Here is a 14520-nt window from a genome sequence, read left to right as displayed (position 1 = left end):
CTTGGTGCCCCATGAATAATCATTCTTTAATGAACTTAATATTTTGAATAGTTTTTTCTAAATTTTTTTCCAAATTTTTTTTTTGTTTTCTAAAATCTATTTGCCTGCGGGCGCCAACCCCACCTTCAATTTTTTTTTGTTATGTGACTAGTTGAATTTTTTGTATATACTTTTTGAACATTGATAACCTGATGCACTTTGAATAATCCATCATTAATGAACTAAATATTTTGAATGGCTTTTTTCTGTTTAAGATTCTGGACATTTAAGTTTGAAGTTTTTAATTTCAATTTTTTTTTGTTTTCTAAAATGCTTTTGCCTGCGAGCGCCAACACCCTCCTTCAATTTTTTTTTTAGTTTTGTGACTAGTTGAATTTTTTGTATAGACTTTGTAATGTGTATTCCTACAATAATATTTTTTTTAAAAATTTATTTTTGTTTTCTAAAATGCTTTTGCCTGCGGGCGCCAACACCCTCTTTCAATTTTTTTTTGTTATGTGACTATTTGAATTTTTTGTATATACTTTTTGAACATTGAAAATCTGGTGCACTTTGAATAATCCATCATTAATGAACTAAATATTTTGAATAGTTTTTTTCTGTTTAAGATTCTGGACATTTTAGTTTGAAGTTTTTAATTTCAATTTTTTTTATTTTATAAAATTCTTTTGTCTTCGGGCGCCAACACCCTCCTTCAATTTTTTTTTTTTGTTTTGTGACTAGTTGAATTTTTTGTATAGACTTTGAAATTTGCATTCCTACAATAATATTTTTTTAAAAATTTTTTTTTGTTTTCTAAAATGCATTTGCCTGCGGGTACCAACACCCTCTTCCAATTTTTTTTTTTGTTATGTATCTCTAGTTGAATTTTTTGTATAGACTTTGTTATGTGTTTTCCTACAATAATTTTTTTTTTGTTTTCTAAAATGCATTTGCCTGCGGGCGCCCACACCCAACTTTAATTTTTTTTTTTGTGATGTGACTAGTTGAATTTTTTGTATAGACTTTGTAATGTGTATTCCTATAATAATATTTTTTTTTTAATTTTTTTTTGTTTTCTAAAATGCATTTGCCTGCGGGTGCCAACACCCTCCTTCAATTTTTTTTTTTGTTATGTGACTAGTTGAATTTTTTGTATAGACTTTGAAATGTGCATTCCTACAATAATATTTTTTTTAAATTTATTTTTGTTTTCTAAAATGCTTTTGCCTGCGGGCGCCAACACCCTCTTCCAATTTTTTTTTTTGTTATGTATCTCTAGTTGAATTTTTTGTATAGACTTTGTTATGTGTATTCCTACAATAATTTTTTTTTGTTTTCTAAAATGCATTTGCCTGCGGGCGCCCACACCCACCTTCAATTTTTTCTTTTGTTATGTGACTAGTTGAATTTTTTTTATAGACTTTGTAATGTGTATTCCTATAATAATATTTTTTTGTTTTCTAAAATGCTTTTGCCTGCGGGCGCCAACACAATATACTTTTTGAACATTGAAAATCTGGTGCACTTTGAATTATCCATCATTAATGAACTAAATATTTTGAATTGTTTTTTTCTGTTTAAGATTCTGGACATTTTAGTTTGAAGTTTTTAATTTCAATTTTTTTTATTTTATAAAATTCTTTTGTCATCGGGCGCCAACACCCTCCTTCAATTTTTTTTTTTTGTTATGTGACTAGTTGAATTTTTTGTATAGACTTTTTAATGTATATTCCTACAATAATATTTTTTTTTAAATTTTTTTTTGTTTTCTAAAATGCATTTGCCTGCGGTTGCCAACACCCTCTTTCAATTTTTTTTTTTGTTATGTATCTCTAGTTGAATTTTTTGTATATACTTTTTGAACATTGATAACCTGGTGCACTTTGAATAATCCATCATTAATGAACTAAATATTTTGAATAGTTTTTTTCTGTTCAAGATTCTTGACATTTTAGTTTGAAGGTTTACTTTCAATTTTTTTTTGTTTTCTAAAATGCATTTGCCTGCGGGCGCCAACACCCTCTTTCAATTTTTTTTTGTTATGTGACTATTTGAATTTTTTGTATATACTTTTTGAACATTGAAAATCTGGTGCACTTTGAATAATCCATCATTAATGAACTAAATATTTTGAATAGTGTTTTTTGTTTAAGATTCTGGGCATTTTAGTTTGTACTTTGTAATGAGTATTCATACAATAAAATCTATTTGCCTGCGGGCGCCAACCCCTCCCTTCATATTTTTTTTTTTTAGCACTGTAACTCTAGTTGAATATTTTGTATTGACCTGAAAATTGATAACTTGGTGCCCCATGAATAATCATTCTTTAATGAACTTAATATTTTGAATAGTTTTTTCTAAATTTTTTTCCAAATTTTTTTTTTGTTTTCTAAAATCTATTTGCCTGCGGGCGCCAACCCCACCTTCAATTTTTTTTTGTTATGTGACTAGTTGAATTTTTTGTATATACTTTTTGAACATTGATAACCTGATGCACTTTGAATAATCCATCATTAATGAACTAAATATTTTGAATGGCTTTTTTCTGTTTAAGATTCTGGACATTTAAGTTTGAAGTTTTTAATTTCAATTTTTTTTTGTTTTCTAAAATGCTTTTGCCTGCGAGCGCCAACACCCTCCTTCAATTTTTTTTTTAGTTTTGTGACTAGTTGAATTTTTTGTATAGACTTTGTAATGTGTATTCCTACAATAATATTTTTTTTTAAATTTATTTTTGTTTTCTAAAATGCATTTGCCTGCGGGCACCAACACCCTCTTTCAATTTTAACTTTTGTTATGTAACTGTAGTTGAATTTTTTGTATATACTTTTTGAACATTGATAACCTGGTGCACTTTGAATAATCCATCATTAATGAACTAAATATTTTGAACGGTTTTTTTCTGTTTAAGATTCTGGACAATTTAGTTTGAAGTTGTTAATTTCAATTTTTTTTCGTTTTCTAAAATGCTTTTGCCCCCGGTCGCCAACACCCTCCTTCAATTTTTTTTTTTGTTATGAAACTAGTTGAATTTTTTGTATAGACTTTTTAATGTGTATTCCTACAATAATATTTTTTTAAATTTTTTTTTGTTTTCTAAAATGCATTTGCCTGCGGGCGCCAACACCCTCTTTCAATTTTTTTTTGTTATGTGACTAGTTGAATTTTTTGTATATACTTTTTGAACATTGAAAATCTGGTGCACTTTGAATAATCCATCATTAATGAACTAAATATTTTGAATAGTTTTTTTCTGTTTAAGATTCTGGACATTTTAGTTTGAAGTTTTTAATTTCAATTTTTTTTATTTTATAAAATTCTTTTGTCTTCGGGCGCCAACACCCTCCTTCAATTTTTTTTTTTTGTTTTGTGACTAGTTGAATTTTTTGTATAGACTTTGAAATTTGCATTCCTACAATAATATTTTTTTAAAAATTTTTTTTTGTTTTCTAAAATGCATTTGCCTGCGGGTACCAACACCCTCTTCCAATTTTTTTTTTTGTTATGTATCTCTAGTTGAATTTTTTGTATAGACTTTGTTATGTGTTTTCCTACAATAATTTTTTTTTTGTTTTCTAAAATGCATTTGCCTGCGGGCGCCCACACCCAACTTTAATTTTTTTTTTTGTGATGTGACTAGTTGAATTTTTTGTATAGACTTTGTAATGTGTATTCCTATAATAATATTTTTTTTTTAATTTTTTTTTGTTTTCTAAAATGCATTTGCCTGCGGGTGCCAACACCCTCCTTCAATTTTTTTTTTTGTTATGTGACTAGTTGAATTTTTTGTATAGACTTTGAAATGTGCATTCCTACAATAATATTTTTTTTAAATTTATTTTTGTTTTCTAAAATGCTTTTGCCTGCGGGCGCCAACACCCTCTTCCAATTTTTTTTTTTGTTATGTATCTCTAGTTGAATTTTTTGTATAGACTTTGTTATGTGTATTCCTACAATAATTTTTTTTTGTTTTCTAAAATGCATTTGCCTGCGGGCGCCCACACCCACCTTCAATTTTTTCTTTTGTTATGTGACTAGTTGAATTTTTTTTATAGACTTTGTAATGTGTATTCCTATAATAATATTTTTTTGTTTTCTAAAATGCTTTTGCCTGCGGGCGCCAACACAATATACTTTTTGAACATTGAAAATCTGGTGCACTTTGAATTATCCATCATTAATGAACTAAATATTTTGAATTGTTTTTTTCTGTTTAAGATTCTGGACATTTTAGTTTGAAGTTTTTAATTTCAATTTTTTTTATTTTATAAAATTCTTTTGTCATCGGGCGCCAACACCCTCCTTCAATTTTTTTTTTTGTTATGTGACTAGTTGAATTTTTTGTATAGACTTTTTAATGTATATTCCTACAATAATATTTTTTTTTAAATTTTTTTTTGTTTTCTAAAATGCATTTGCCTGCGGTTGCCAACACCCTCTTTCAATTTTTTTTTTTGTTATGTATCTCTAGTTGAATTTTTTGTATATACTTTTTGAACATTGATAACCTGGTGCACTTTGAATAATCCATCATTAATGAACTAAATATTTTGAATAGTGTTTTTTGTTTAAGATTCTGGGCATTTTAGTTTGTACTTTGTAATGAGTATTCATACAATAAAATCTATTTGCCTGCGGGCGCCAACCCCTCCCTTCATATTTTTTTTTTTTAGCACTGTAACTCTAGTTGAATATTTTGTATTGACCTGAAAATTGATAACTTGGTGCCCCATGAATAATCATTCTTTAATGAACTTAATATTTTGAATAGTTTTTTCTAAATTTTTTTCCAAATTTTTTTTTTGTTTTCTAAAATCTATTTGCCTGCGGGCGCCAACCCCACCTTCAATTTTTTTTTGTTATGTGACTAGTTGAATTTTTTGTATATACTTTTTGAACATTGATAACCTGATGCACTTTGAATAATCCATCATTAATGAACTAAATATTTTGAATGGCTTTTTTCTGTTTAAGATTCTGGACATTTAAGTTTGAAGTTTTTAATTTCAATTTTTTTTTGTTTTCTAAAATGCTTTTGCCTGCGAGCGCCAACACCCTCCTTCAATTTTTTTTTTAGTTTTGTGACTAGTTGAATTTTTTGTATAGACTTTGTAATGTGTATTCCTACAATAATATTTTTTTTAAAAATTTATTTTTGTTTTCTAAAATGCTTTTGCCTGCGGGCGCCAACACCCTCTTTCAATTTTTTTTTGTTATGTGACTATTTGAATTTTTTGTATATACTTTTTGAACATTGAAAATCTGGTGCACTTTGAATAATCCATCATTAATGAACTAAATATTTTGAATAGTTTTTTTCTGTTTAAGATTCTGGACATTTTAGTTTGAAGTTTTTAATTTCAATTTTTTTTATTTTATAAAATTCTTTTGTCTTCGGGCGCCAACACCCTCCTTCAATTTTTTTTTTTTGTTTTGTGACTAGTTGAATTTTTTGTATAGACTTTGAAATTTGCATTCCTACAATAATATTTTTTTAAAAATTTTTTTTTGTTTTCTAAAATGCATTTGCCTGCGGGTACCAACACCCTCTTCCAATTTTTTTTTTTGTTATGTATCTCTAGTTGAATTTTTTGTATAGACTTTGTTATGTGTTTTCCTACAATAATTTTTTTTTTGTTTTCTAAAATGCATTTGCCTGCGGGCGCCCACACCCAACTTTAATTTTTTTTTTTGTGATGTGACTAGTTGAATTTTTTGTATAGACTTTGTAATGTGTATTCCTATAATAATATTTTTTTTTTAATTTTTTTTTGTTTTCTAAAATGCATTTGCCTGCGGGCGCCCACACCCACCTTCAATTTTTTCTTTTGTTATGTGACTAGTTGAATTTTTTTTATAGACTTTGTAATGTGTATTCCTATAATAATATTTTTTTGTTTTCTAAAATGCTTTTGCCTGCGGGCGCCAACACAATATACTTTTTGAACATTGAAAATCTGGTGCACTTTGAATTATCCATCATTAATGAACTAAATATTTTGAATAGTTTTTTTCTGTTTAAGATTCTGGACATTTTAGTTTGAAGTTTTTAATTTCAATTTTTTTTATTTTATAAAATTCTTTTGTCTTCGGGCGCCAACACCCCCCTTCAATTTTTTTTTTTGTTATGTGACTAGTTGAATTTTTTGTATAGACTTTTTAATGTATATTCCTACAATAATATTTTTTTTTAAATTTTTTTTTGTTTTCTAAAATGCATTTGCCTGCGGGTGCCAACACCCTCTTTCAATTTTTTTTTTTGTTATGTATCTCTAGTTGAATTTTTTGTATATACTTTTTGAACATTGATAACCTGGTGCACTTTGAATAATCCATCATTAATGAACTAAATATTTTGAATAGTTTTTTTCTGTTCAAGATTCTTGACATTTTAGTTTGAAGGTTTACTTTCAATTTTTTTTTGTTTTCTAAAATGCATTTGCCTGCGGGCGCCAACACCCTCTTTCAATTTTTTTTTGTTATGTGACTATTTGAATTTTTTGTATATACTTTTTGAACATTGAAAATCTGGTGCACTTTGAATAATCCATCATTAATGAACTAAATATTTTGAATAGTGTTTTTTGTTTAAGATTCTGGGCATTTTAGTTTGTACTTTGTAATGAGTATTCATACAATAAAATCTATTTGCCTGCGGGCGCCAACCCCTCCCTTCATATTTTTTTTTTTTAGCACTGTAACTCTAGTTGAATATTTTGTATTGACCTGAAAATTGATAACTTGGTGCCCCATGAATAATCATTCTTTAATGAACTTAATATTTTGAATAGTTTTTTCTAAATTTTTTTCCAAATTTTTTTTTTGTTTTCTAAAATCTATTTGCCTGCGGGCGCCAACCCCACCTTCAATTTTTTTTTGTTATGTGACTAGTTGAATTTTTTGTATATACTTTTTGAACATTGATAACCTGATGCACTTTGAATAATCCATCATTAATGAACTAAATATTTTGAATGGCTTTTTTCTGTTTAAGATTCTGGACATTTAAGTTTGAAGTTTTTAATTTCAATTTTTTTTTGTTTTCTAAAATGCTTTTGCCTGCGAGCGCCAACACCCTCCTTCAATTTTTTTTTTAGTTTTGTGACTAGTTGAATTTTTTGTATAGACTTTGTAATGTGTATTCCTACAATAATATTTTTTTAAAAATTTATTTTTGTTTTCTAAAATGCTTTTGCCTGCGGGCGCCAACACCCTCTTTCAATTTTTTTTTGTTATGTGACTATTTGAATTTTTTGTATATACTTTTTGAACATTGAAAATCTGGTGCACTTTGAATAATCCATCATTAATGAACTAAATATTTTGAATAGTGTTTTTTGTTTAAGATTCTGGGCATTTTAGTTTGTACTTTGTAATGAGTATTCATACAATAAAATCTATTTGCCTGCGGGCGCCAACCCCTCCCTTCATATTTTTTTTTTTTAGCACTGTAACTCTAGTTGAATATTTTGTATTGACCTGAAAATTGATAACTTGGTGCCCCATGAATAATCATTCTTTAATGAACTTAATATTTTGAATAGTTTTTTCTAAATTTTTTTCCAAATTTTTTTTTTGTTTTCTAAAATCTATTTGCCTGCGGGCGCCAACCCCACCTTCAATTTTTTTTTGTTATGTGACTAGTTGAATTTTTTGTATATACTTTTTGAACATTGATAACCTGATGCACTTTGAATAATCCATCATTAATGAACTAAATATTTTGAATGGCTTTTTTCTGTTTAAGATTCTGGACATTTAAGTTTGAAGTTTTTAATTTCAATTTTTTTTTGTTTTCTAAAATGCTTTTGCCTGCGAGCGCCAACACCCTCCTTCAATTTTTTTTTTAGTTTTGTGACTAGTTGAATTTTTTGTATAGACTTTGTAATGTGTATTCCTACAATAATATTTTTTTAAAAATTTATTTTTGTTTTCTAAAATGCTTTTGCCTGCGGGCGCCAACACCCTCTTTCAATTTTTTTTTGTTATGTGACTATTTGAATTTTTTGTATATACTTTTTGAACATTGAAAATCTGGTGCACTTTGAATAATCCATCATTAATGAACTAAATATTTTGAATAGTGTTTTTTGTTTAAGATTCTGGGCATTTTAGTTTGTACTTTGTAATGAGTATTCATACAATAAAATCTATTTGCCTGCGGGCGCCAACCCCTCCCTTCATATTTTTTTTTTTTAGCACTGTAACTCTAGTTGAATATTTTGTATTGACCTGAAAATTGATAACTTGGTGCCCCATGAATAATCATTCTTTAATGAACTTAATATTTTGAATAGTTTTTTCTAAATTTTTTTCCAAATTTTTTTTTTGTTTTCTAAAATCTATTTGCCTGCGGGCGCCAACCCCACCTTCAATTTTTTTTTGTTATGTGACTAGTTGAATTTTTTGTATATACTTTTTGAACATTGATAACCTGATGCACTTTGAATAATCCATCATTAATGAACTAAATATTTTGAATGGCTTTTTTCTGTTTAAGCCGTGGTTTCCTACAACCACGCATCCGTGATTGCGTGGTGCGCGATGCGTGATGCGTGATCGCGCAAAAGTTGAAACCATGAAAAACCATATTTGTGTTTATCAATAATTCACGCACGTGAATATTCACGCGCGCGATTGTCGATTCACGCACGTCAATCGCGCAACAGTCGCTAGTAGAGCAACATTTGCGTGTCACGCAGCGGAGGACGAAAATATTTTATACCCTTCTATAATATTATAATATATTTATTATTATTTATTATATAATATAAATTGTATTTAAATATTTATTGCTTATAATAACTGCATATATTACTCAAATTATAAATTAGTAGGTAAGTATCAATTCCATACATTTCATTTAAAAACATGCTTATTCATTGACAAAGTGCAAATCATTGCCAAATTCAATAAATATTTTAGATCATTCATTAGTTTTCAAAAAAAGTATGGAGTCAAAATCATTTAACTCCATAGACGACGAAAAGCTTATTGAATGTGTCCGAAATTATCCTGTTTTGTACAAATTAAGCGACAAAAATTACAAGGATAATTCAGTCAAAGAGAACGCCTGGAAAGAAATTTCACACTTCGTAGGAAAAAATGGTATGTATTATTGGATAAAGATTATTAAAATAATTAATAGCCAATATAATTAAACTCTTTAAATATTTATTATTATGATTGTATCAAATTTAGATTCGGAATTTCATATTATTTATATTATATGGCGACTCTTGGGTTTTTAGTGAGGCGTAGTGCACAATCAAATAATGCATTTTTAAATAATATAAGGAAAATATGGAGTTTATTTTTAAATTAAATAATATTATAAGAGAATACAAGAAAAAATAAATATTTATTCTACTTTATTCTAAAATTACCAAATAAAATAAAACAAAACAAAATTGAAATTATAGAAAATACTTTTAAAAATAGCCCAATGTATACAATAATATTATTTCAATTAGTTCGTGTGACGTGTTTTTGCTGCCAGCTCACTGATCCTATCCTGCTATTAAAATAATCTTTAAAAGTTTCCCTGACTCGAAAAGCTTCATGTGTTGCATTTCCCCCTATTGCACTTAATTGTATCATGTTCGTTTGTACGTCCGTTATGGGATCTTTTTCTGTTGAATCTGTAGGACACACCATTCGTTCATCTCGTAATAGATTATGGATAATACACGATGCCATTATTAAGTTGTCTACTGTCTCAGGAAGAATATTAATTGGAGTAAAAAATACTCGAAAATTTTGACACATAATTCCAAACGTATTTTCCGTTGTTCTTCGCGCTCGACTTAAACGATAATTAAAAATGGCTTTCGTTTGATCTGTTTTCGATTGATTTCGAGGATAGGGCCTCATCATTGTTTCCGTTAATTTAAACGCTTCATCACCAACAAATACATGAGGCACGACTATATCAGTATTTGGTAAGCACTCTGGGTCTGGAAATTTAAATTTTCCGGTTGAAATCAATTTTCCCAAATTTGATTTAGGGAAAATTCCTGCATCTCCTTCTTTTCCATATGACCCTATGTCGACCACTAGAAACTTGTTATTCGCATCACATAAAGCCAATAGAACAACGGAAAAAAATGATTTAAAATTAAAATATAGTGATCCAGAGCTATCAGGGCAAACGATCCTTATGTGTTTCCCGTCAATAGCGCCGCAGCAATTCGGAAAATTCCACATTTCATAGAAATCATTGGATACTTTTTTTAAACTATGTTCGGTAGGTTCTGGCATTGTTATGTTTTTCAATCGGTTACAAATAGCTACAAGTACTTCCTTTATAATGGTACTTATCCAGCTGTGCGATATTCTGAACTGAAATGAAAGAGATCTGTAACTCTCTCCGGTTGCTAAAAATCTGTAAAATGTAAATACATTTAAATTATTTTTAGTAAACGACTGCAAAACACGTTGGCGTACAGTAAGAGATTCGTACAAAAAAAATATGAAAAAACGTAAATTAGGTACTGGTTCAGCAGCTCCGACAAAATCAAAGTATAACGATGATGCATTAAGTTTCTTAAACAACATTGAAGATGAAAGAAGGTAAAAACCATTATTATTATTAAGCTACTTTATACGTATATGTATATATATTATAAATGTATTTAAATTTTTAATCAACATTTCATAAAATTCGGAGATAACATTTTATTTTGAGATTAATTGTTGTAGTATAAAAATATTTTATTTTTTTAACTAAATAGTAAATACTACAACGAGTAGTAAAGTCTATTAATTTTTACCTTTTATCCATATTTTTGTATCTTTTTTATTTTTATTAATATTTAAACAAATACATAAAATGGTATTACTTTAAAATAATTCAGAATTACCACAAGAATATTTCAATAATTTCTGAATTCGATTATTTTTTACTAAATAACACAAATTAATTTTAGAACTTACATAATATTAATGATGAATATTATGAGTTTAAAATTTAAATATATACTAGTAAGTGTATATCGAGATTTGAAAAAAAAAACACACACCATTGTAGATCCAATAACTTCTTCGTTTCACTGAGAATCTTAAACATCCACCCAAAATGCAAAAATGCTACCACCCCGACCAGTTTTAGATTCTGAGCGAAGCGATGAATGTATTGATTTTACAATGATGTGTGTTTTAGATTCTGAGCGAAGCAATGAATGTATTGATTCTACAATGATATGTGTTTTTTTTTTTATTTTTTTATTTTTGTGTCTGTCATCACCTTTTAGGACAGTAAAAGTGCTTGGATTTTCTTCAATAGTAACTTTTCTGATAGGAAAGTGAATCTAGTTGGTACTTTGGGGGGTCAAAAGTAAAAATTTCCCAGTAGTTTTCACAAGCGACGTCAAAAACAAAAGAAAAATTAAGGAAAAACGGGAATTTTTACGCAAAATCTGTTTTCGAGAAAATCGATTTTGGTTTTTGGTGTAACTCTAAAACAAATGACCGTAGGGACATGAAATTTTGACTAAATGTTTATATTAGCATTTTCTATACACCATAAAATTTACAAAATATTTTGACTCTTTTTGAGCTGTTTACGGCCATTGTCAGTTTTCAATTTTTTTAGTTTTTTTTTCTATAAATATCAATAAAAATTTATCTGTTGAGTAAAAAAGCTTGAAAATTTAATAGAAGGCTCCTAGGTTATTGTTTCAAAGGCAGATGAAAAAAATTGAAAATCCTTAGTCACAGTTTTTATTTATAAGCATTTAAAGTTCAAATTTTGACAAAATACGGAAAAATCACGAAAAATAGCAAATTATTTTGAGTTGAGAATTCATAAAAATTTTTCTTTTTAAATATAAGATTTGAAAATGTAATATAAGAACAAAAAATGTCTACAAGAAACTTAAATTAAATTTTTATGAGCGTCTGAAATTTATATTTTTACAACATTTGATATTTACTCGATTTCTCATGTAACAATTTTCTTATTTTATTGTAATTAAAAAACGAATGACTGTAGATACTTGAAAATTTCACTGAATGTTTATATTAGCATTTTCTATACACCATAAAATTTTGAAAATATTTTGACTCTTTTTGAGCTGTTTACGGACATTGTCAGTTTTCAATTTTTTTAGTTTTTTTTTCTATAAATATCAATAAATTTTTATTTGTTGGGTAAAAAAGCGTGAAAATTGAATATAAGGCTCCTGATATATCGTTCTAATAGCATTTGAAAAATATTAAAAATACATAGGCACAATTTTTTTTTATAAGCATTTAAAGTTCAAATGTTGACAACATTTATGAAATTTATAATTTATTAATTATTTTGTGGTTAAAAATTTATAAATTTTTAACTTTTATGGCTAAGGATTGAAAATTTAAAACAAGGCTCCACGTAAATAGGTTATAATTAAATTACTTTATTCACAATAATATCATCAAATATACTTGGGAAAATCATAGGCTGACTGACCGTTTTCGCTCAGAATCGTTTTTCTTATACAATGATATTATATCATTGAATTCAAATTTATCACCATCCATTACAGTGACCCACTTGTAACCTACTGTACAGCAGAGCGACATCCACTTATCCACCTTTTTTTATATTACTGCTTAAAATTCAAACATCTTATGATTTATAAAATTATTTCTAGAACTAAGTCGAACATTGCCTACAATGAAAACTTAAACTATTCAGAGGTTATGGAAAATGAAAGTTTTAATCAAACTGCGGAGTCAGAAGAAAATTGTTTTTCTAATAATTCTGGTCAAGTTTCATTAGAAACAGATAATTCGATAGTCGATCAACCACTGGAAAATGAAATACGTGATAGTTTGACAGACAGATTTCGAAAACCGTATGAAAAACCAAAAAAAATTGGAACAAAGGATAAGATAATTGAGGAAATTAAGAAAGGGCGAGAGGAGCGTTTGGCGGCGTTAAAAGAGATGAGACTAGGCGAATTATGTAATGATCCAATTCAAATTTTTTTTAAAAGCATGGCTTCGACAGTGGCAACATTTCCCCCAGAATTGGCCGTAGAAGCAAAAACTAGGGTTTTTAATATTATTTCCGAATTGGAATTACGCGCAATAAAGGAAAAGGCTTCGAATACAACTTCCGTAGAACCAATTGTACCGGTATCGCCTATTCCATCAAAACAAATAGTTCCGACAATATTTGTCGAAGAAGATTCTTCGAGTTCTGCAACTTCTGCAACAAGCAGTGTTTCATGCCCTACCACAGCTGCAAACTCCAGTTATGCTTTTTTACAATATTATAATAATGATTATTAATTTTTTTTTACATATTTTGTTAAAACTAGGTGTTATTATTTTTATATTTTGTTTTATTTTCATTTTAAAAGGGTTGTTATGTTTTTATTTTATTTTAAGAAATATTTGTATTCTTTATTTTTTTTTTGTATTTAAGGTAAAACGTGTAGTTTGCTTATAACAAAATATCTACAATTTCAGATATATGGATGGCAATTTTTTGTAACATTTTAGTAAATGTTACTATACTTAAATAATTAAAATGTATGTATACATCTTGTTAAATGTTAATCTTGTTTTTAATTAAAATGAAATACCGGTGTTATAATATGATGTACCTATATTTCAACATGTTATTATATTGTTATTTAAACCATTTTTAGTATTTATGTAATATGTCTCCTGCAACAATAACTTTTTTTCAAATCATAATAATATTTAAATAAATTAAATTATGTACTTGTTTGTTAAAAACTAACATGATATATTCTATTTTTTTTTAAATCTCAATTACTGAATATTCAATAATTATAATATCATAATTAACTTACCTTAGAGTGAGAGCGAGTTTTTCCTCCGGTGATATTGGTCTTTTAACTCTGTTACTTGGACGTCTTTTTATATCATCTTTAATATAATCTAATATATAATTGAATAGTTCAAGTGATACCCTAAAATATGCACGAAATCTAATTTCGTTATCTATAAGGCGTCTTTCAACTAAAATATTATAACATCCTTCTCTACTTCGTTCAATAAACATTTCGTCCTCTTCATCCCTGAAATAATTTGCAAGTAGCAACAGTTCTTCGTCAGCTTCGTCTTCTAAAATATTATAAAGCGTCAACACGTCCATTTTGGCGAAGAACTGGACACCAACTGACAAATATTTTCATCACGCACTCATAATCACGCACTGTGTAGCAAAACATCATCACGCAACACGCATCACGCATCACGCAAGTTTGATCGCGCAATAGCGCATCGCGCACCACGCAATCACGGATGCGTGGTTGTAGGAAACCACGGCTTTAAGATTCTGGACATTTAAGTTTGAAGTTTTTAATTTCAATTTTTTTTTGTTTTCTAAAATGCTTTTGCCTGCGAGCGCCAACACCCTCCTTCAATTTTTTTTTTAGTTTTGTGACTAGTTGAATTTTTTGTATAGACTTTGTAATGTGTATTCCTACAATAATATCTTTTTTAAAATTTTTTTTTGTTTTCTAAAATGCATTTGCCTGCGGGCACCAACACCCTCTTTCAATTTTAACTTTTGTTATG

General features: G+C 28.1%; 2 protein-coding genes across 2 annotated transcripts; one reads left to right on the top strand and one right to left on the bottom strand.

Annotated features, from left to right (window-relative positions):
- Positions 1 to 8933: 8933 nt before the first annotated feature.
- LOC132950524 (uncharacterized) lies at positions 8934 to 13414 on the top strand. The gene is made up of 3 exons (XM_061022023.1): positions 8934 to 9090; positions 10401 to 10554; positions 12618 to 13414. Exons 1-3 carry the CDS (start codon positions 8934 to 8936, stop codon positions 13258 to 13260), a joined length of 954 nt encoding a protein of 317 aa, XP_060878006.1. The 3' UTR covers positions 13261 to 13414.
- Positions 9084 to 14267, bottom strand: LOC132950523 (uncharacterized). Its single transcript, XM_061022022.1, has 2 exons — positions 13791 to 14267; positions 9084 to 10366 (listed from the first exon to the last, which is right to left on the bottom strand). Exons 1-2 carry the CDS (start codon positions 14093 to 14095, stop codon positions 9448 to 9450), a joined length of 1224 nt encoding a protein of 407 aa, XP_060878005.1. The 5' UTR covers positions 14096 to 14267; the 3' UTR covers positions 9084 to 9447.
- Between the last annotated feature and the right edge of the window lie 253 nt (positions 14268 to 14520).

The sequence above is a fragment of the Metopolophium dirhodum genome, chromosome 8, assembly GCF_019925205.1.
Source record: "Metopolophium dirhodum isolate CAU chromosome 8, ASM1992520v1, whole genome shotgun sequence".
Classification (NCBI taxonomy): domain Eukaryota; kingdom Metazoa; phylum Arthropoda; class Insecta; order Hemiptera; family Aphididae; genus Metopolophium; species Metopolophium dirhodum.
The sequence above is the reverse complement of the archived record's forward strand: the minus strand, read 5'-3'. Positions and strand labels throughout refer to the sequence as shown.

Excerpts from the sequence above, each read along its gene's own strand:
- LOC132950524 (XM_061022023.1), top strand. The coding sequence starts at position 8,934 with ATGGAGTCAAAATCATTTAACTCCATAGACGACGAAAAGCTTATTGAA. Across the intron at positions 9,091-10,400 it reads ACACTTCGTAGGAAAAAATG|TAAACGACTGCAAAACACGT; the intron begins GTATGTATTATT and ends AATTATTTTTAG. Across the intron at positions 10,555-12,617 it reads AACATTGAAGATGAAAGAAG|AACTAAGTCGAACATTGCCT; the intron begins GTAAAAACCATT and ends AATTATTTCTAG.
- LOC132950523 (XM_061022022.1), bottom strand. The coding sequence starts at position 14,095 with ATGGACGTGTTGACGCTTTATAATATTTTAGAAGACGAAGCTGACGAA. Across the intron at positions 10,367-13,790 it reads AAACTCGCTCTCACTCTAAG|ATTTTTAGCAACCGGAGAGA; the intron begins GTAAGTTAATTA and ends TACATTTTACAG.